The sequence below is a fragment of the Schistocerca serialis genome, chromosome 1 (assembly GCF_023864345.2).
Source record: "Schistocerca serialis cubense isolate TAMUIC-IGC-003099 chromosome 1, iqSchSeri2.2, whole genome shotgun sequence".
Taxonomy (NCBI): Eukaryota; Metazoa; Arthropoda; class Insecta; order Orthoptera; family Acrididae; genus Schistocerca; species Schistocerca serialis.
Genome location: NC_064638.1, coordinates 912326887 through 912351106, shown reverse-complemented (window position 1 = coordinate 912351106; position 24220 = coordinate 912326887). Strand labels below are relative to the sequence as shown.

The window sequence follows — 24220 nt, the reverse complement described above, 5'->3', positions numbered from 1 at the left end:
TAGGTGGCTCTTTAATGACCTTTCTGATTAGCTTATGTGAAAGCTATTTTCAAATGATGATTTGAATTTATCCTGGAATGGATAAAATTTTATGGTAGGACTTGGTTCATTATAAATTTCATCACAGGTCATCTCTTGTAAACTCTTATTAAAAGCATTTGTCCTGGAGTCATTAATTATTGCAACTGATTTCCATTGAGGAATATCCATAGTGAAAGGCATTATGTAATTTGACATAACTAATTGTGCATCTTGATCAGAGAAAACTTTTTTTACTGGTAAGCAGTTATTTTCTTGCTCTGAGAACACCTGAGGAAAGATTATCGATTACAGTCCTACATCTCGTCATCTGGAAACAATATTTTGGCGATCCATCTGGCCGCCATCTTCAGGTGAGTAGGCCGTCGCACTATCTTGCTGGAACTGAAATCTAACACGCCGCGGCAGCTTCTTTATACACCAACCATGGGTCCACGATGCATGCACTAAAATAACTGCCCTCGAGTGACAGGCACAACAATGCACCAGTGGGGAAAGCTCACAGAAACGATAAATCAATATCAAACACTACTGACAGTTTTTGAACACCGAGACAAGAACCGTTGTTTCTTAATGTCGAACGGAACGGGGTTCCAACTCTTACTAAAGGCTACCCCCTATCTCTGTGTATAATATTGTCAGATAGCCGGATTTCCAATACCACGACACAGGGGCAACCACTTGTGTCTCATCGTACAACATTTTATATCCTTTCATAAGACAATGTTCCGCCACTGCAGATTTTTCTGGATGAAAGAAACGTGTGTGGCAATGATGCTCCAAGCAGTGATCCTGGACCTTACGAATTATTTGTCCAACATTGACTTTCCCGCAATGCCAGAAAATGTTGTAGACTCTGAGCTTTCTCAAACCTAAATCATTCGTCACTGAGCCCAACAGGGCTCTGGTCTTAGCTGGCAGACGGAATACACTTTTAATATTGTTGTTGTTGTGGTTGTGGTCTTCAGTCCAGAGACTGGTTTGATGCCGTTCTCCATGCTAAACTATCCTGTGCAAGCTTCTTCATCTACTGCAACCCACATCCTTCTGAATCTGTGTAGTGTATTCATCTCTTGGTTTCCCTCTATGATTTTTACCCTCCACACTGCCCTCCATTTCTAAATTGGTGATCTCTTGATGCCTCAGAACATGTCCTACCAACCGATCCCTTCTTCTAGTCAAGTTGTGCCACAAATTTCTCTTCTCCCCAATTCTATTCAATACCTCCTCATTAGTTATGTAATCTACCCATCTAAACTTCAGCATTCTTCTGTAGCACCACAGTTTGAAAGGTTCTATTCTCTTCTTGTCTAAACTATTTATCGTCCACATTTCACTTCCATACATGGCTACACTCCATACAAATGCTTTCAGAAACAACTTGCTGACACTTAAATCTATACTCGATTTTAACAAATTTCTCTTCTTTAGAAACTCTTTCCTTGCCATTGCCAATCTACATTTTATATCCTCTCTACTTTGACCATAATCAGTTATTTTGCTCCCCAAGTAGCAAAACTCATTTACTACTTTAAGTGTCTCATTTCCTAATCTAATTCCTTCATCATCACCCAATTTAATTTGACTACATTCCATTATCCTCGTTTTGCTTTTGTTCATGTTCATCTTACATCCTCCTTTCGAGACACTGTCTATTCCATTCAACTGCTCTTCCAAGTCCTTTGCTGTCTCTGACAGAATTACAATGTCATCGGCGAACCTCAAAGTTTTAATTTCTTCTCCATGGATTGTAATTCCTACTCCAAATTTTTCTTTTGTTTCCTTTACAGCGTGCTCAATATACAGATTGAATAACGTCGGGGAGAGGCTACAACCCTGTCTCACTCCCTTCCCAACCACTGCTTCCCTTTCATGCCCCTCGACTCTTATAACTGCCATCTGGTTTCTGTACAAATTGTTAATAGCCTTTTTCTCCCTGTATTTTACCCCTGCCACCTTCAGAATTTGAAAGAGAGTATTCCAGTCAACATTGTCAAAAGCTTTCTCTAAGTCTGCAAATGCTAGAAACGTAGGTTTGTCTTTCCTTAATCTTTCTTCTAAGATAAGTCGTAAGGTCAGTATTGCCTCACGTGTTCCAACATTTCTACGGAATCCAAACTGGTCTTCCCCGAGGTCGGCTTCTACCAGTTTTTCCATTCGTCTGTAAAGAATTCGCGTTAGTATTTTGAAGCTGTGACTTATTAAACTGATAGTTCAGTAATTTTCACATCGGTTAACACCTGCTTTCTTTGGGATTGGAATTATTATATTCTTCTTGAAATCTGAGGGTATTTCGCCTGTCTCGTACATCTTGCTCACCAGATGGTAGAGTTTTGTCATGACTGACTCTCCCAAGGTCGTCAGTAGTTATAATGGATTGTTGTCTACTCCCAGGGCCTTGTTTCAACTCAGGTCTTTCAGTGCTCTGTCATACTCTTCACACAGTATCGTATCTCCCATTTCATCTTCATCTACATCCTCTTCCATTTCAATTATATTGTCCTCAAGAACATCGCCCTTGTATAGACCCTCTATATACTCCTTCCGCCTTTCTGTTTTCCCTTCTTTGCTTGTAACTGGTTTTCCATCTGAGCTTTTGATATTCATGCAAGTGGTTCTCTTTTCTCCAAAGGTCTCTTTAATTTTCCTGTAGGCAGTATCTATCTTACCCCTACTGAGATAAGCCTCTACATCCTTACATTTGTCCTCTAGCCATCCCTGCTTGGCCATTTTGCACTTACTGTTGATCTCTTTTTTGAGACATTTGTATTCCTTTTTGCCTGCTTCATTTACTGCATTTTTGTATTTTCTCCTTTCATCAATTAAATTCAGTATCTCTTCTGTGACCCAAGGATTTCTATTAGCCCTCGTCTTTTTACCTACTTGATCCTCTGCTGCCTTCACTATTTCATCTCTCAAAGCTACCCATTCTTCTTCTACTTTATTTCTGTCCCCCATTCTTGTCAATCGTTCTATAATGCTCTCCCTGAAGCTCTCTACAACCTCTAGTTCTTTCAGTTTATCCAGGTCTCATCTCCTCAAATTTCCACCTTTTTGCAGTTTCTGCAGTTTTAATCTACAGTTCATAACCAATAGATTGTGGTCAGAGTCCACATCTGCCCCTGGAGATGTCTTAGAATTTAAAACCTGGTTCCTAAATCTCTGTCTTACCATTATATAATCTGTCTGAAACCTTCCAGTATCTCCAGGTTTCTTCCAGGTATACAACCTTCTTTCATGATTCTTGAACCAAGTGTTAGCTATGATTAAGTTATGCTCTGTGCAAAATTATACCAGGTGGCTGCCTCTTTCATTTCTTACCCCATTCCATATTCACCTACTACATTTCCTTCTCTTCCTTTTCCTAGTATCAAATTCCAGTCACCCATGACTATTAAATTTTCATCTCCCTTCACTATCTGAATAATTTATTTTATCTCATCATACATTTCATCAATCTCTTTGTCATCTGCGGAGCTCTTTTTTACCAATGTACATAGACCCTGTTGCGTTGATACGATAGATGACAATCCATGAAGATATCGGTCCGTATGCTTGGGCTTACAATAAACACTATATCCTAATGTCCCATCATCTCTCATGTGGACCAAGACATCTAAAAACGGAAGTTTTCCACCCTTTTGGACTTCCATCGTGAACTTAATATTGGGATGCAGGCAATTAAAATGATCTAGGAAACGATCTAGAGCATCCCTACCATGTGCCCATACCATAAACGTATCATCAACGTATCTCCAGAAGCAAATTGGTTTTAAGAACGCCGTCTTCAGTGCCATGTCCTCAAAATCTCCCATAAACAAATTGGCAACTTTGGGGGGTAATGGACTCCCCACAGCCACTCCATTAATTTGTTCAAAGTATTTGTCATTAAATAAAAAATACGCCAACACCAACACATGGTGACTAAGCTTAGTTGTTTCTTCATCCAATTTTTCGCCAATCAACTGCAAAGAATCTTCAAGAGGAACTCTGCTAAACAGAGACACAACATCAAAACTAACAAGCAAATTCGTGGGACTGAGGCACAAATACTTCAAACACTGAGTAAAAACCAGAGAATTGGAAATGTGGTGTTCCAATTTTCTGACATGGGGACTGAGAATGGACGCTAAATACTTGGCTAAGTTGTAAGTAGGAGCACCTGAATAGCTGACAATAGGCTGAATGGGTACTCCCTGCTTGTATATCTTAGATAAACCATATAATCTCGGCGGGACTGCAGCACCAGGTCGAAGTTTTTTAAGAACATCATCAGGTAATGAAATCTTCTTCAAAAGTGAAAGCGTCTTGCATTTTATACATTCAGTTGGATCGTTCTTCAATCTTTGGTATGCCAAGTCTGCAAGCAAAAGATCCATTTTATCCACGTAATTGTCCCGCGAAAGATGAACCGTTGCATTGCCCTTGTCTGCTGGAAGATTTACTAAATTCTGGTCTTCTCTGATGAAACAGATCCGGCTCTTTCAAGTGAGGAAATGTTATGTCGCGGGGGTGGCACCTGATGCAATGTGAGAGACCTCTTGCCTAACCTCATCAGCTAGATCGTCAGGAAACCTGGACACCACTTGTTCAATGGCGGAAATGAATTCCATGATGGGAACATTCCTGGGTGTAGGTGCAAAATTCAATCCCTTTTCCAATACTGCCAGCGTAGCATCTTCCAGTTGTCTGTGGGATTAATCATAATATGTTGATGGGTGTCATCGTCCATTATTGTAGACTGAGAAGAAAGCTGTTGAAACTTGGAAGATTGCCTACTGACGACATTTGCATGGACCCAGTCTGATATTGCACAGGATGAACTGTCAGCTTAATTCCAGGATGCAGCAGACAGCAACGCTGAAACTTTCAAATGCAAATAAAGTAAATCCTTGGATTTGAAATCCAGTTGCCTACGTGTAAAACGAATGCGCTCCCTTACTAAGACAAAACCAGCATGCTTCTGAATGTTGTTGGTCATTCTTGTCCCATTGTAATGAACAATTCTGGCAAATTTAGGTATTATACCCACATTCCAGCATCTCAGCAGAAAAGCGCGGGCGGTCAGTAACTTCTCCTTCTTTTTACGAAGTTTATCAAACTTCCTTACAAGTTCAAACATCTCCTCCCCGTAGAGGCTCTTTATGTGGCTCTGTAAACTTTCTGAGCGTAATAATTTGTTGTACTCATATCAGGTCTCCAACTGGAACATCTTGTCATCCGGACACAATATTTCGGCTGTCCATCTGCCCGCCATCTTCAGGTGAGTAGGCCGTCGCACTATCTCGCCGGTGAGGGGGTAGTTGCTGAGTGCCCTTGCTTATGACAAATGTTGAAACAAATTTGGAAACTATGTTGAAAAATAGAGAAACGTGTAAGGAGTTAAATAAAAACAGTTTTTAAAAAATCTTTGAAGGTTTTTATTTTAAGAAATCGGACCTTACTTGCCGAACTTTTGCAGTATTCAAAAGTGAATTTTTCTTTTTGACATAAAATATAATCAGTTTCTTTTTAAGACCATTTGGTTCGTGCCAATTCCTTTTTGTCCTCAGAAGGTTGTGTTAAGTACAAACGTTGTTGTTTTTGTTGTTGTTGAAAAATTCTACTTATTTATGAGCTCTGTTATTTCTGTTATCGTCTGAAGATTTTGAATGAAGATTTGGTTTAATTCTTGATGTTAAAATGCCACATCAAATTTCCATGTATGGTAATGCTTCATTGTTAGTTCCTTATGAGAAGCAGCATTTCTTTTGATTCATTTGTTGTGCAATTCTATTCTGCAATCACATATTTAAATATCTCTCATTTAGACTTTTGTGCCATGGTTGAAAGAAGGAACTGTACTGCAATTTCTACAGTGAAATTGCTTCTGAAGACCAGTTACTCTGTTGTCTCATCATCCTCTGTTCCGATGCCAGTTTGATTACTGTTTTGCTGGGTAGATGGCTCAACCCATTTCTATTTGGAAATAGAGAGGAGGGAAAATGCCCCCACCTAAGCCCTAATTTTTCTACTGATTTACCTAAGACCAAAATGTTTTAGTCTTTTGTGTCACTTTGGTGGATTGAATTTTAGTTTTGAAATCATTGAACTCTTCTTACTGTAATTTTGCTTTTGCTCAGACATTTCATAAAGATCTCGGCTTTATTTTAATCTGTGATGAAGATCTGTTTGCTTTTTTAGCCACATTCTAACATGGCTGTTGAGCTTAGGTAGCTCTTTCCCATCCTTCACAACCTTGCTTAGCAGATACATGTCTTTAGTGTACTGTACAATACCCCTGAATTTTGTCCATTGATGCTTCTCATTTTCTGCTTCAAAGGTAAATGTTAAAAGTTGACTGTTCAGGTAATCTGCAGTCTGTTTCTTGTCGTAGTTGCTAGACAGAAATACTTTCCTATCATTCTTAACAATCTCTTTCACATTTGTCGCGATTAGTGGTACAACAGCCTTATGTTTACTGAAACCTACTCTTTGCAAGTGAATTGGTTGAGGTCTGCCACCAAGAAATCTATGATATTACCAATTGTACCATCATGTGTCAGTTCTCTAACTGCTTGAGATAATTATTAGATAAGATATTTAATACAATATTATTAAACAAACCCTATCCCAGATACTTATTCTAAATGCATCAGACACAAAAGTTTGAGTACTCACACAATTTATAAATTAAATAAAGAAAGGTATATCAGAGAAGGCATACATGAGTATTCTTTGATGTTCCTGTCCAAAGAGTTTTTGACATTAGTGTATGAGTTGCATTAATGTACATTTTTATTCTTTAACAAGAAAAGATGCTGTCAGTTGCTGTAGTTCTGCAACAATAACTTTCATGGTTATCAGAAATGATTACAACATGTCACCTTCACCATACGGTATGCAGTTCTTAGTGTTTGTGGGCATTGCTGTGTGGAGTTATTTGCATTCATGAGGTTAATCTTGATGCACTTGTGGATTTACAGTTATTTGCCAGCTGTGATCATTCTACAGCGCTACACAAACTATGCCACATTTAACACGTCCCACATGCTTAAAAACTTAGCTGCAAGTGCACCAATATTAACCCCATGGATGCAAATTATTCCCCCCCCCCCCCCCAAATGCTACAAACAAACACTAAAAACTGTACACCATCTGATGATGTCACTAGGTGACATGGTATCTGATAGTGGTAAAATAAAAAATATCTTCTGTGAACAAAAGGCATCTGGTTGCAATCATTTATTCTAGCTTTTATTCATCATAATTGCTTGGTTGCACATTTACATTTGATAAAAATTTTAATAACTTCTGTTGTTTCATATTCTATTATCTGAACCTGCTATATAACTTCTTTAATATATTCATTTGTTTTCATATTTTATTGCAAATGAAATTGTTTTATGTACTTTTTTATAGTATTGATACATTTAGCAATTTGACTAATGTGCCAGTTTACAAACTTTTCTACTTTTATTTACAGGACTTTTGGAATGCTGAAGCCTGATGTGGCTGATAAATATGGTGAAATACTGAAAATGATTTATGCAAATGACTTTAAAATAACAAAATTGAAGATGGCACGCCTTACAAAGGAACAAGCACAGGAGTTTTATAAAGAACATGAGGGAAAACCATTTCTGCCGTACGTGTAAAGCAAAATATACTGTCAATGAAAATGAGCATACTAGATACCAGTGTGTTATAAATCCATTCTATATGTGACTATTTATACTTTTCCAGCATATTAATTGATGATATTTTTGATGGGTCTGCATCTCAATCATACAGACATCTAGACACAATGTTTCTACACTCAATCTGGCCACTCTCTTCAGGTGAAAACATTACCTGCTAATCTCACTGGAGATTCTCACCTGAAGTTGAAAGCCAGGTGGACTGTAGAAATATTTTATCTCAATGATTGTATGATCCAGCTGCAGATCCATCAAGAATATCATCATCCTTTCTTTGTGTTTGCAAATGTCATTAAACTGTAGACTGTTTATGTTAATTATTCTAACTGATTATAAAATGTATTTGGATATCAATTAGAATATTTTCATAAGATCACAATTTGTCTGCTAACATGTTACGATTAAAATTTCGCATGTCTAATTTCAATGGAATTTCTGCGTTTGCTATTGCTATTTCAAAGTCTTATTTCATGGAAAAGGGGTAATTACACCACAGTACTTTCTGTGCCTCATTGATTATGGAATTTGTTTTGTGTCCCGTTATGGAATTTATTTAGTGTCCCATTATTAATATAAGGGGCGATCAAAAAGTTTTCATTTGGAGGCCGTACAGTCCAGAATCAGTAAGACTATCACGCAAGATCGCTGTGAGTATTGAGGCAATCATTGTATTGCTGCACCAGGTTGAAGATACTCATTTCGTAAAACACTGTAACTGCCTAATGCACATCCTTGTCCAACAGGAACTGACGACCCTTCAAGGCATTTTTTAAGGGATTAAAGGCGTGAAGATTGCATGAGGGGAGCTAAGGACTATGGACAGGTGCTTGTGTGCCTCCAATTTGAGTTGGCGTGACTTCTGCGATACATTTGTGATAACAAGCTTTATTGCGAGCCAGCAGCACATTTTGCTCACTTACAATTAAACGGTGTTGAACTCACTAATTAGACTACTGTTGCCAACACAGGCATATTTGTATTTAATATTAACAACTTATTTAATTGTCTAAGAATACCAATTCTCACTCATTGACTTCAGGAGATGGGGCAACTTCTTCATTACAACATTTTCAGTATGGGGACGGGCATTATCGTGAGGCAGCAGCATCCCCTATTAAAGATTTCTTAGGCTTCCAGCCTTGATTGCCTGCCATAATTTCTCCAAGACTGCACAGTACCGATCCCCAGTGATGAAGACACAAGGTACCTTGAAATCAATAAGCAGTCAGGAGATCAACCAGCAGCTTCTGTCAGATTCCTCTTTACTTGCCTTTATAGGTCAGTGTTATTTACTTTTTTAGTAGAAATTTGAGAATACATTAGTTTTCATACTTCGTTGAAGAAGAAAGTATTGCAAGACAGAAAAGCTGCAAACCATTGTGTCATCTGTGCATAGCAAACAGCTATATGTTTGAGTGTAGGATGGCAATTGTTGCTCTGATGAGGGAGAATCCAGTTGGGATAGGCAGCTTTTTGAATTATTTTTGTTGGTTGTGTTTGACAGCTTTGATAAACTGTAGAAATGAAATACTGTAACATGTGGAGTAGCTGTATAATTTAATTTTAATTGTGTGACCGATTTTAGCCAGAGACCATTTTCCATTACCCGATGTACAACATTATGGTTACTGTGTCCATAACGTTGTATAGCAGTTACTGAAAAATGGTCTCTGACTGCAGTTGATCATAAAATTAAAAATAAATTATACAGCAGCTTCATGTGTTACATTATGTCAGTTCTGTGTTTGAATTATTTTGAGACTTCATTTATCAAATGAATTTTGATAGGTCAGACCCGTGTGGAAGTTGGTTAAATGGTCATTCTACTTTTGTTGTTAGGCTCTAGCAACAGTTTCTAACTTCATGTTCCCGAATGCAGCAAGAAGTTACAACATGCAATGGTGGTTGAACTGATATTTGTAGTTATTTGTTCAAAAGAATATATTACTAACTCATTCCAACTATGTGTGCTATTGTTGCATTCGCTTGAAGTGAATGTACCTCTGTTTGCATGTAATGGTGGTACTTTGTGCCAGGCTCATGGCAGCTCATTTTATTGGAGAGAAAATTCAAATGTGTTATTGCTGTGATTGTTTGCAGTCTTGCATTTTTATTCTGTGGCTAAGAGCCGTTGAAATTCTACATAGATTACATGAAAGCAGGGAATTAGCAAGAAGCTGGATGTATGGATACATTTATTATTAAAGTGGTAGTGATTTAAATTGTAAAGGGTGGTAAATTTGAGCCTTCAGTGAGTTCCATCATAGACTAAAATTATGAGATCTTCAGTAGTATGATGGCTAAAAATTTTTAGATTAATCTTCAGTATCTAGAGCTTGGAGTGTGTGTTGTGCACATGTTTGATGATTAAGAATTTATGAAGCAGGTGTACAGTATGGGTCAAACTTGGAGTGATGTTGAATATACTGTGCATTGTATCAAAGGTTACCTGAAGAAAAACACAAAGGTACACTGCAAAGCTTGATTTATAAAGATTTCTTCTGTTATGAGAGAAAGAGGTGAAAGCTTTGCCTTGCTGTAGGAGATATGTGCAAACAGCCAAAATGATGTAGTATTTAGTTAAGGTAGGAGAGGCCTTTGAAATCCTATTCATAGTGTGAGATAATGTTCGAAACAGATCTGGATGGCACATAAATAGCGAGTTTTAAATAGCATAGTTTTATTGAGAGAAAAAAAAATGGCTGATCCTATTTCTCTTGTTGAAGCCAATTTGCTTCTGTTTCCGTATTGCGAGTTGAGGGTTGAGTTCTATGTAAGTGGACCATATATATATATATCTCAGAAAAAAGGTATTTTTCTCCACAAGTTCTTTCTTGTGTTACAGATTCTTAGTTGAGTTTATGACATCAGGACCTGTACTAGCAATGGAACTAGTTGCGGAAAATGGTATAGCCAAATGGCGTGAAACTATTGGACCAACAGATTCTGAGGTTGCCCGTACAAGTGCCCCAGAGAGTGTGAGAGCAAAGTACGGCAAAGACAAATCATACAATGCTGTTCATGGATCTGATTCAGTAGAAGCTGCTGAAAGGGTATACCTTTTTCGATGCTTATGTTTTTCAGTGATTCATAGGAGGAGAATTGCCTTAAGTAGTGGTTGACGTGACTGTTGGAGTAATTATGTTCATGCAGTCTTTGTGTGCTACAGTTCTTTCATGCTTTCATTAACATAAGTAAAGCTGTCTGTTTACCAAATTAAAAGGTAAATACATATGCCCTGAATCAACAGGCGGCAATAATACATACAAAATGAACATAGGCTAAGTTAGTAAATTTTCAGTCTTTTACATGTCCTGAATCAACAAGTGGCAATAATACATATAAAATGAACATAAGTTAGTAAATTTTCAGTTTTTATACTAAGTGTACTGTTCTAAGTGTAATATCCATCCTTCCATGTCTGTCAAGGTTAGCAGCTCTGCACCGGGTGAGATGTGTGAGTTTCGTGCTCTTGTAAATATAAGTCATTTAGTTTGCAGTAGCACCTGGTGTAGTTGACATAACTCAATAAATGCAGGGTGACAGATACTGAACTATATGAAATAAAATAGTCATAAATTCTGAATCATTTGCATTAGGACATTCAAACTGCACAGTTGGCCACGGGGTATGATGGAAATTAGTATGCTTCTGTATGGTTTGGTTTAGCAAAGAAGCTCACTTTCATTTGGACGAGTTCATCAGCAAGCAAAATTGATGCATTTGGGGGACTGGGAATCCACATTTCATGATCGAGAAGCCTCTTCACCCTCAACGGGTTACCGTGTGGTTTGCAATGCCCAGTCATGCAAATATCGATGCTATGTTCCTAGATGGCACGGTGACTACTAAACAGTATGTGAAAGTTTTTGGAAGATCATTTCATTCACATTATCCAAAGTGACCCTGATTTTGACAAGATTTGGTTCATGCAAGACAGAGCGTGATCGCATTGAAGCAGGAGAGTGTTTGCTGTCCTGGAAGAGCACTTTGGGAACTGCATTCTGGCTCTGGGGTACCCAGAGGCCACTGGCATGGGCCATGGCTGCCATATTCTCTGGATCTGAACACGTGTGACTCCTTTTTGTTGGGCTATATTATAGACAAGATGTACAGCAATGACCCCAAAACCATTGAGGAACTGAAAACAGCTATTCATGAGGTCATTGGCAGCATCAATGTCCTGACACTTCAGCGGGTCATGCAGAATTTTGCTGTGCGTCTGCACCACATTGTCGCCAATGATGGTGGGCTTATCAAATGCCATAACATAAATCCAAATATCCCTAGTGATGTTTACATGTCGAATAAAGTGTGTGATGCTGTAGTTCGTAACTAATTTACTTTTTTTCATATAGTTAAATAATTGTCACCCTGTATTTGAATTAATGTGTGGTTTAAGCCGTGTAAAATGTTTCAGTTTTCTTTCTGTATTATTCTGGGAAACCCAAAAGGATTGTAAAGTCTGGTCGTAGTCGCATTTTTGCCTATGTTTTGGCACTGTAATCATAGTTTTACTTTTTTGTATTTCCAGCAATTAAAGTAGAGCTTATCTGTTGATTATTTAGTTCACACCTCTGGAAGGTAGTGTTAATTTTAATTTTTTTTCCCATAAAACTTGTACGAGTAGTTTTTTTACACACAGTTGGGTATAGGCCAAATTTTTGTATATGTATTTCCTTGTTCCTCAGTAATTTAATTAAGTCATTATTACCAAATTAATATTTGATCATGATTGAAAAGTGGCTCACTTGCCTTAGAATTGTTGCTTCCTTGGTATTGTGTGATGGATGCTATAGTTTTTTTCAATTGGGTGACAGTAGTGGTGTGGGAATCAGGAAAGTAAATGAAGTTCTTCAGTGGTTTTGTAGGATAGGCAATAGAGTTAGGAAGATAATGGAAGGGGACGAGAAAATTTCTGCCCTAGGCTGAATTATATATAGCTAGAAAAGATTTGGGAAGGTTAAAGAGGAAGAATGGTGAGAAGTGGTAATAGGTCATAGAAGGAAAAGGCATAGAACTTCATCTGACAGCTTTGTGATGATTAGGAAAAATAACTATGACTTATTGCTTCATTTAGAAATGGGTAATCCTTAGGTAGAGACAGGTATAGACAGGGCACAACAATCTTTCAATAATAAATAGAAAAATAAGGATGTCAGTTAAGAGAGAGAAAATTTTGTTGTTATATGGTTCTTGTGCTAGAGGTGTTTGCTAACTTTGGTAGGATGAACCTGGATAAGAAACAATTTTTATTTTATTTTATTTTTTTTATTTTTTTTTTTTAAACCTCGTGCTGATTTGTGTCAGGCGACAAGGGTTTGGGATAACTTTGTAAAGCATTCAGGAAACAGAACACTGTGATTGTAGTGGGTTTTCTGGACAGTAGTATTGACAGAGAACTTAGGTACAATATCATGTGTGAGCTGGTGAAGACAACATCACCATTGAGAGTTACCAGTGTTGAATTTGTATCTGTTCTGAATTGCTATGACTGACCTCATTTGAACTCTTCAGCCAGGAGAGTTAACTTGGAATTGGATGACTGCTTACATTGCATGCATGGTCACACATTGGCATGGTTCCTATTGATTCTGGCAACAGATGTGATTACACTAGGCATGTCCTTTTCAACAGTAAATGGATAGGTAACATGGTTAGGTTAATAGAAGAAAAGCCAAGGAACCAAAGGAGGAGGGGGAGCTCTATCTTGAGTGGTAAAGTATGTTACAAGTGCCACTGTAGCACCTAGGGTATGGAGGACAGAAAGCAACCAGGATTTAAAATAGGTTAGTATTGAAACAAATTTTCAGTTGGAAAAAGGAACCAAACAGTTTAATTTCAGCAGAAGACAACAGTACAAACAATTGTTAGTTGAGGAACAAATTTAAAAAAAGATATGTACAAGAAAGCTTGCACCTTAACACCAGCTTCGAGCAAGCAGTCTTCATGAATTTATAGAGCATCTGTTTCAAGCGTGGAAAGAAATTCCTCACAATGACATTCAGATGCTGTTTACTTTCATATTACAACAAATACAAGAGTGTATTCATACCTGTGGATCACACCTGATACTGATGTTGATGTTATTGTGGATTTTTACTTCACCTAAAGAGGCTACAACTTGATGAACCTTAACTGTGCATAGCTAAAGGGTGAATGGGGAAGCATGATTGAAATATCATAAAGATGGTATTAGACAATAAGATTAGTCGGCCTTATGTGGAATTCATTTTAACAATGCCAGAATGGATTAGGAAATGCGAGTGATGTACCAAAAATATCCAGAGAAGTGTACAGCATATTTATTTTGCAGTTTATGGACCTCTGTGGCAATTACCCATATAAAGCAGTTGGGGAAAGAAAAATTTCACTGACTGCACCATATTTGTTGGTGAAAAGAAAATTACTGATAGTTGGATTGCAACATCACTGAATAAATAAAAACCCAAAAGACATTCATGCCATTTTTTCTGTTCACATTAGCTGCATGTAAAATACATCATTATTCATACACCTTATGAGCCAGAAGAATATGTTGTCAATGGTAATATGTAGCCCAACCGTTACTGTTCGTCTTTAAAGTTATGCGTTGAAGCACATAGTGCTCATATCTGTAGGGCAGATTTTACAGTGAACCAATTCATGTGAGGAAGAAGCATGTGATTAGTTGGTGGTTTGTACTGTTACAAAGACTGAATGGCCTCAGAATCAAGACTAGCCTTTCAGTTTGAGTGTATGACCATATCATGTTTTTAATGAATCATTAGTCATGAGGAGACCAGTTAGTCAGCAGCTAGGAAATATTCAAGTGTGACAAAAAATGGAAAGATTTATTTGAAAAGAAAATATTATGTAGAGTAATTTGTCTCTTGCCTTCCAGGCTTTACAGAAATTCTCCTGTATACTCTGCAGGATTAGTACTCCTGGAAGAAAGTATATTGCAGAGACATGGCTTAGCCACATTCACTCTGGAAACTGTGTCTTAACAATTCTTACTCAAGTTTAATCCAAGGTACTGCTAAGGATGGTTCTTTTTTGGAGAGAATGGGATATGGTCAATTCAGGTAGGACAATCGAAGAGCTGTGATTACTGAAATTTATCTGGCAGGTTTTACTTAAGATTTACTTCCAGTTGTCAAGTCAGGTTGCCGTTTATGGTTGAGCGCAAACAGTAAACATGTCCAAGATGGCTCCTGCAAAGACAGCAAAGTCAGTCTTTTAAATATTGTGCCAGAAATGGAGTGGTCAACCTAGTTGCCCACCCATCATTGTTCTTAAACTATAGAACTATCTGTAGTGGAAGCAGGTTTTGCAAGCTGGAAGGCTTACTTAGGTAGGTACGGCTCTGTCCAGGTGCACTCTTTATTTCCCTAGCTGCTCGTGGGACCAAGATGGAAACCTTGAAATTAAATTCTTCCACTCCAGCAAAATGGGTGTACCACTGGTGGATATCAACATCGAGCCAGTCCTGCTGACTCTGGGATTTTCCAGAGTTCTGATATTAATAGTAACAGAATGCATGCTGCTGGTCAGAATTTGTTTATAATAGTTAAAAGGGACAGAGGACAGCTTTGAGAGAGTTTCCCTTTTTACATTCAAAAGGGTTTAGAGGGCATGGCAGAACTTTAAAATCTGTCAAGTGATTATGAAATGGGACACTGTCAATAGAAACGTCTAGTTCCCAAGAAGTAAAGAACCTCGAGAAAGCTCAGTGTCTTGGAGAGTATGCCATTGAAACTGAACTGCACAACACCTTGAACTGCAGCAAAGGTGTTGTGTCATGCAGACATGTGGTCAGTATTCCCAAAGAGGAACTGAAAGTTGAGTGGGCCAAAGAAGGGATTGTTGACACTGAAAATATAATACTTGTTTATATTTACTTTCAACAGCACAAAGCTTCCATAGCATGTGAAAACAGGTTTCCTTGTCTTAAACGTGTCGTCTTTGTTCTCAACCCAATGCACTGTGTTAGATGCCAGCACTTTCGGCACACCAGTCTCGGCTGTAACGTAGAGGCCACTTGTGGCATATGTGATGAAGGCTGCTCATGAAGAAGTTAGTTGTTCATCTCCTCCAAAGTGTGTAAATTGCTGTGAAGATCACAGTGTCTGGAGAAGGGACTGCAATGTCTTCCTTGAAGAAAGGAAGACACAGGAGATTAAAACAACAAAGTGCATCTCATATGGTGCAGCCAAAAAGATCCATAAGGCCATTCAGCCCCTTATGTTCATTACCTCCTTAGCTTCTATTCTTAAACAGGCAGTTCGTAAAACTGATGGTGCAGCACGAATGGGAGGTTTGTGGTGTCAGCTAGTACCTGAGTTTGTCAGTGTTCTTGTGTTGCTGCATTTATTTCGAAGCACATCCAGAATTTTAGGAAAGGCCATGGTTTCTGATGTAGCAGACCTCCCTGCCCCTCTAAAGAGTCACTCTAGTCCACAATCCAGTGCTGCAACTACGACTGCTGCAGTTGTGGCTCTTAAGCCTCCCCAGGCCAAAAAATTGAAGAGAAAGTATCAACTCCTGATGGCAATGGGAAGTAAATTGTCTGATGATATTGATGTCATTCTCACTGACATCTCTCACGATTCGTCTTCAAAGCCTATGGACTTTGATCTCATCTTGGAGCTCTTGTCTCTCTCCATGACTGAGCGTCCACCTTTAGTGGGCACCCCTCTTTGCCACCAATCAATGTCTGTGACACCTTGTGTATCTGTGGCCACATGCGCAGTGATGCGGTCTGCAGGTTTAAAAGAAAGGAGCTAGTGCAGGAACACCAGACACACAGTTCACTCTGAAGATAGCTGGATGGTATACAAAGTCTTTTCAAAAAATTCCAGAACATTCGTAACTTCATGTCAGGAGTGTGTTGGAGCGAAATCCGGTTGCATCTACATCTACATCCACATCCAAATGGATGCTCTGCAAATCACATTTAAGTGGCTGGCATAGAGTTCATCGAACCATCTTCACACTAATTCTCTATTAATCCAATTCTGTGCAGCGAACAGAAAAAACTAGCACCTATATATTTCTGTGCAAGCTCTGATTTCCCTTATTTTATTATCGTGATCATTTCTCCCTATGTAGGTTGGCGTCAATAAAATATTTTCGCATTTGGAGGAGAAAGTTGATGATTGAAATTTCATGAGAAGATTCTGCTGCAATGAAAAACACCTTTGTTTTAATGATGTCCACCCCAAATCCTGTATCATTTCAATGACACTATCTTCCCTATTTTGTGATAATACAAAATGTGCTGCACTTCTTGGAACTTGCTCGATGTACTCCGTCAGTCCTATCTGGTAAGGATCCCACACTGTGCACCAGTATTCTAAAAGGAGACGGACAAGTGTAGTGTAGGCAGTCTCTTTAGTACATATGTTACATTTTCTAAATGTCCTGCCAATAAAACACAGTCTTTGGTTAGCCTTCTCCACAACATTTTCTATGTGTTACTTCCAGTTTAAGTTGTTCGTAATTGTAATTCCTACGTATTTAGTTGAATTTACACCTGTAGGTTTGACTGATTCATCATGTAATCGAAGTTTAACGGATTCCTTTTAACATTCATGTGGATGACCTCACACTTTTCGTTATTTGGCGTCAATTACCAGCTTTTGCACCGTACAGATATCTTTTCTAAATTTTTTTGCAATTTGTTTTGATCTTCTGATGACTTTACTAATCCAAAATTGTTGAGGCTTTCGTGGCCACTTGTTGACAAACTGCCTGTTGGCTTCTGTCTTGGGTTCTTCGGCCGACGTTCATCTAATGGTTTTTCTGACGTTTCGCCAGCACGAGTGGCTGGCATTGTCAAAGCTTCACCCTCCATTGCCGGTGGTCAACTGGCAATGGAGGGTGAAGCTTTGACAATGCCAGCCACTCGTGCAGGCGAAATGTCAGAAAAATCATTAGATGAACGTCGGCCGAAGAACCCGAGACAGAAGCCAACAGGCAGTTTGTCACTTTACTAATCGATAAATGACAGCATCTTCTGTAAATAATGTAAGACAGCTGCTCGGATTATCATTTATATAGGTAAGGAATAGCAAAGGGCCTATAACGCTATCTTGGGGAACGCTAGAAATCCCTTCTGTTTTACTCTATGGCTTTCTGTCAGTTATTACAAACTGTGACCTCTCTGACAGAAAATCATGAATCCAGTCTCATGTGCATCCCTGCACATGCCTTATGTGCATCCCTGCACATGCCTGTATTTAATGTGTAACTGCCAAAAGTTTCATTGTTGTATGTCTTAGTTTTTGTTCAGTGCTATATTGAGTACAGCATGTGTCGCACAGTTTGCGAATTTCGAGATGGCAGAGTTTGAGGGGCAATGTGTCTGCATTAAATTTTGGTGAAACTCGAAAAAGCTTTACAGAGAGACACCAGTTGAAGTATGAAGCCTTAAGCTGTACTTGGTGTTATGTGTGGTTCAAACGATATAAAAATGGCCAGACGGAAGTTAAAGGTGACACTTGTTCAGGACATCCTTCGACATACACCAACGATGTTTATGTTAGGAACGTCTGTGAGATTGTTTATGCCAATCAAAGACAGACTGTCTGAGAGATTGCAGAAGCATGTAACATTTCATTTAGATCATATAATGAAATCTTGACACAGCATCTTGTAATATATCGTGTTTCCGCCAAGTTTGTCCCACAGCTCATGAGTCAAGACCAGGAAGGTCTTTGCTCACAATCTCTGAAGATCTTTTGGATCATGCAAGTGAGAACAAGATGTTCCCTAAGAGAATCATAACTGGTGATCAGGCATGAGTCTATGGTTATGATGTTGAGACCAAGGTTCAATCTTCACAATGGGTTGGGAAAGGTTCTGCGAGACCAAAAAGCTCATCAGGTCAGGTCAAATGTCGAAGCTGTGGTGGTAGTTTTCTTTGATTTTGAAGGATTAGTTCATCATGAATTCATGTCTCAGGGACAAACTGTTCACCAATGGTATTGGGTGTGTTGTGATGCCTGTGAGGAAACAGCCTGAAATGTGGTGAGAATTCATGGCTCTTGCATCATTATAACACTCCTGCACATTACTCTATGTTGCGACGTGACTATTGTACAAAAAACGAAATCACTGTGCTGCCTCATCCTCCGTACTCCCCAGACCTGGCCCTTGCGGATTTGGAAACCCTGTTGAAAGGTCGAAGACTTGACGTGTGAAAGCAGCAGAAAAAATGGGTGTGGCTGGAAGGGAGATTTCTAAATTGGTTTTTGAAATACTTCCCAGTAGTCAGTAAAATACTTTTAACTATCACTGTGCTTAATGTCTTGCTTGTTCCAATGAGTAAGGCAACTGCATACCTTGAAGTAGTAATATGTTCTTTGGTCTGAAAGTCACAATTTTCACTCCATGTTAGATTGGGCAAATGTGAATTGGATACCAACTGGTTGTCCTTCTGGTTCCTTGAAACCAGAAACATTTACAAGATTGTGGGTATAAATATTGGTACTGCTTGCAGCATAGTGTACCTGCCTCCCAGAATCCAGCAGCACAAGAATGAGGCTGTTTTGTGGGGACACATGGACCAACTATCAAAATGAAGAGTTGGTCAGCTTACCATGAGTAAAACAGTAAGAATCGGTAAGTGATGAATGTCAAGAAAATCAGCATGAGACCTATAGAAAATCATCTGTATTTTATTTAGCTATTTGGGATAGTTTAGAATTCCGGGATCATTATGAGTTCAGTGAAAACTCATGGCGAAAACTCATGTTATCTGTGAATCTGAATCAAACGAAATAGAGTTTATTAGAAAATAGGAATTAAGAGCTTGTCTTTCAAAGGCTGCCATTTATCAGAGTGATGAAGAAAGAGGTGTAAGTCTAGGTATCATAAGTGCTCAGCAATGCACAGTCGTTGTATTTGAGTGATATATGGGTATAGATATTTACAGTTGACATTGAAAGGAGAGAATAAAATTTACTGGGTGGGGGGGTCTATATCTCAAACAGTCAGGGAAGTTTCAGTTATCTCGGATGTAGAATGAGCTTTGTGAAAACTGTTTTTAGATGTTGTTACACTTGTTTTTTAGTGGGTAATTCAAAAACTCAAAGCCAGAAGTGACAGGATCACTGGGATAATTAACCTTATGTATCTTTGACAGGAAGTGTAAGACATATGGTTCTGATCTATTGAGAAGGCTTGTAGATTTGGAATTTATGTGTAGAGAGGCAATCATTGCATTCAGAACTCCTTTTAGATTGACATAGGTAGAGGGTAATTACTTATTGCAGCAGGTTTTGTAGGACACAGTTTCTAATATTTGGCTGAGATCCTCCTCCTCTACATATTTCATAGTCAAAGATGACAATTTAGTGTCCACATCACAGGTATTATTTGAGGAGATTAGATAATGTTTTTGTATTTTGTGTGACACTTTGCACATCTGTGCTTATAACTTTCTGGGCAATATTGTGTGCTGTGACTTCAAAATTTTATGCCAAAACTGTGAAGAGTTTGTGAAGCTAAAGAAGATGGTTGTTGCATAAATTTCGTATTGAGATGCTATTGAAAGTTAACACTTTGGATCTTGATCTGTAGAACCTTTACTGGAAAACTTTGTTTTTACCATATTTTCGGCTATAGTAGCTCTTGGGTACTTTATATCATGATAATAAAATTTATGTTGATGAACAGTTTAGAATTTGTAACTATAAGTATGTAAATACTTCCATAAAGCAGTTTTTTGTAAGAAGAGGAAAATTGGGTCAAGTGTAGATGCATGGAAGTTTTCAGAAAGCAATGACATTATTTTGCGCAAAATTGTTAATAGTGAAGTGCAAAGCTTGTATGAAGTACAGTAACTATATTTGAGAAACTATTATAAAACAATTTTCTGCTTTGTACACTAAATTTTGAAACACCTTAATTTAGGTAATGTGCTTTTGTGACTCAGCTTTTTATGTCTTTGAGTCACGTTTGTTATTCTGTTTCTTGTGTCTGTAAGATGACACAGCTCATTTCTGAGAGAGCAAATCTTACTTCTTTTTATAATGTGCACATAGGATAAGGATATTTGTCTTCATAACTCACTCTGTTAGTCATACAGGTTCTTCATAGTTTTGTGAAATAATTTTTTTGGTCTAAGAGTAGGGTAGGCTACCATTTCTTCATAGTTTCACCCAAAAATGTGAGTTTAATTGTTGTTATAATGTTGATGTTTAAGCCTACAAAGTTCAAGCTTATAGTAATGGCCTTCAAAGTTAATTGTGGTACTGATGCAAAATCATGAACTGTGTGACTTTTTCTGATTCCTGGAAATTCTATCGTATTATGTCATATAAATTTTTGTAGTATTTTATATTAAAGTGCTTTTGGAAAGTGTAGTACACTGAGGTGACAAAAGTCATGGGATACCTCCTAATATTGTGTCGGACCTCCTTTTGTCTAGTCTAGTGCAGCAGCTCAACATGGCATGTCATTGGAAGTCCACTGCAGAAATATTGTGCCATAGTGCCATTATAGCTGTCCATAATTGCAAAAGTCTTGCCAGTGCCTGACTTTGTGCACAGACTAACCTCTCAGTTATGCCCCATAAATGATCGATGTGATTCATGTCGGGTGATCTGAGTGGCCAAACCATTTGCTCAGATTGTCCAGAATGTTCTTCAAACTGATCACCAGTAATTGTGGCGTGGTGACATGGTGCATAGTCATCCATGAAAATTCCATCATTATTTGGGAACACGAGAGGCAGCACTTGGTCTCCAAGTAGCCAAAGATAACCACTTCCAGTCAATGATCAGTTGAGTTGGACCAGTGGCCCCAATCTATTCCATGTAAACACAGCTTACGCCGTTATGGAGGCATCAACAGCTTGCACAGTGCCTTGTTGACAGTTAGGGTCCATGGCTCATGGGGTCTGTGCCACACTCAAACACTACTATCAGCTCAAACCAACAGAAATTGGGGCTCATCTGACCAGGCCATGGTTTTCCAGCCATCTAGGGTCCAACTGATATGGTCACGAACCCAGGAGAGGCACTGGAGCGGATGTGCTACTAGCAAAGGCACTTGCATTGGTCGTCTGCTGACATATCCCATTAATGCCTGATTTCACAACACTGTCTTAACAAATGCATTTGTCGCACATCCCACATTGATTTCTGTGGTTATTTCATGGAGTGTTGCTTGTCTGTTAGCACTGACAACTTTACGGAAACGCCACTGCTCTCGGTCAATAAGTGAAGGCCATCAGCCGCCGAGTCTGTGGTGAGAAGTAATGCCTGAAATTTGGTATTCTTGGCATCCTCTTGACACTGTAGATCTCAGAATATTGAATTTCCTAATGATTTCCGAAATGGAATGTCCCATGCGTCTAGCTCCAACTACCATTCTGTGTTCAAAATCTGTTAATTCCTGTCATACAGCCATAATTACTTTGGAAACCTTTCCACATGAATCACCTGAGTACAAATGGCAGCTCTGCCAGTGCACTTCCCTTTTTCATGTACGCAATGCCACTGTCACCTCTATATATGCATATTGCAACTGCATGACTTCTGTCACCTGAGCGTATATTGTGGTCCTACAATTATTACAATCTGTTTTTGACATGTAGTTTTATTTCATACTCTAGGAGCTTTCCATCTTCTTCCCTGCGTCCAGTCGTGATCTTGATGGAAAGATGACTCCAAAGACGACAGCAACATTCAAGAATTGTACATGCTGTGTAATAAAGCCTCATGCAGTTCAGGAAGGTGTGATTTGATAGTTATTTTACAGGGAAATGTTTTGTACGTTTGCCACAGTTTTGGTAATACAAATGACATTTTCATTACCATGTACAAGGTGTACAACTTTGCTTCCACTGGTTTTTCCCCGACATTTGAAGCTTTAATGAAACAAATTAATTACATATGTATCATTCAAAGTATTTTCCGTTGTTGGCCACTACTTTCTCCCATCTTTTGGGCAGTGTACAAATCTTGCGTTGAAAAAATTGTTCATCTTTTGAAGCGACGCACGAATTGATCCAATTTGCGACTTCTTCATGAGATCGGAAGTGTTGGTCAGCCAGGCCATGTGCCATTGATCTAAACAGGTGATAGTGAGAGGGAGCAATGTCTGGCAAATACGGAGAGTGGGATAGGACTTCCCATTCTAATGTTTCCAAGTATGTTTTGACCTTTTTTTGCAATGTGAGTCGAGTGTCGTTGTGCTGCAAAATCAGTGTATCGTGCCTCTTGCTGTATTGTGGCCATTTGTCTTATAATGCTCTGCTCAAACGCATTAATTGTGTTCGATAACGGGCACCTGTGATTGTTTCATTTGATTTTAACAGCTCATAGTACACGACGCCGAGCTGGTCCCACCAAATGCAGAGCATTATCTTGGAGCCGTGAATATTCAGTTTGGCTGTCAATGTGGAAGCATGGCTGGGATATCCCCGTGATTATTTGCTTTTAGGGTTACCGTAATGGACCCATTTTTCATCCCTGGTCACAGTGCAATGCAGAAATCCCTTCCGTTTCTGCCTCTGAAGCAACGGTTCACAGACACGTAAACACCATTCATCGTCTCTTGGTTTCAGCTCACACGGGTCCCAAGTTCTTTCTTTCTGAATGATGCCAATAGCCTTGAGACATTTTGAAATGGCTTGCTGTGTCACTCCCACTAATCATGCCAATTCTTCTTGAGTTTGACGCGAGTATTCACTCAGTGATGTCTCCAATTCTGCATCTTCGAAAACATTCTCTCTTCCCCCACTATACTGGTCTGTGACATTAAAATCACCGTTCTTAAAGTGTTGAAACCACTCACGACATGTTCTTTCACTAGTAGTGTCCTTACTGTACGTATTTGAGAGCATTCGATGAGACTCAGCTGCTGTTTTCTTCATATTGAAACAAAACAGTAACACCTCCCACAAATGATGAGAATTAGGCTCGTAAACTGACATTTTCAATCAACAACAACTTTATGATGCAGACACAAATCGAGTAATGTTTGAACGAGGCTATGCTGACTGTCTGACATCTGCGATCTGTTCCTTCGATCGCGACTTACCGTTGTCCCCACCTATCGGCAAATGGCGGAAGCAAAGTTCTGCACCTTGTAGTAATCAGATGTCAGACAGCAAGGTCCTAGTGTTAGTACTTTGCCATTGCATATCTCTAATCTGTTATGAAGTGTCGTGTGTACATCTGTCTCCTGTAAATGGCTGTGGTGTTTGCCTGTGTTGTAGTGTATGATTATTTGTGTTGTCATATTAACTAACTAACACAGGAAGACATTTTATCTTTGTGTGTGTGCAAAATTTGTCGCAGTATGATTGAATATTACTTGATAGTCATACTCTATAAACGTTTTCCTTGTGATAACCTATAATTGTCTGACTGTAAATTTATTTGATCGCATCAAACTTCTCATATGCATGAGACCTGTAATACATAACGGACTAATAATCAGTTTGGTTTTGTTGAAGGCTGATCTAATTACACTTTGAATTTTGCTGTTGTTGTGTTGCATTTAAT

General features: G+C 38.7%; 1 protein-coding gene across 2 annotated transcripts in view; it reads left to right on the top strand.

Annotated features, from left to right (window-relative positions):
• Positions 1 to 24220, top strand: part of LOC126412114 (nucleoside diphosphate kinase 7) — an 89459-nt gene that overhangs the window by 47464 nt on the left and 17775 nt on the right. For both annotated transcript variants that reach the window (XM_050081561.1, XM_050081553.1), the window contains 3 exons: positions 7505 to 7666; positions 10564 to 10771; positions 22324 to 22444. In XM_050081561.1, coding sequence (XP_049937518.1) covers positions 7505 to 7666; positions 10564 to 10771; positions 22324 to 22444 — 491 coding nt within the window. The remainder of the gene's footprint in view (positions 1 to 7504; positions 7667 to 10563; positions 10772 to 22323; positions 22445 to 24220) is intronic.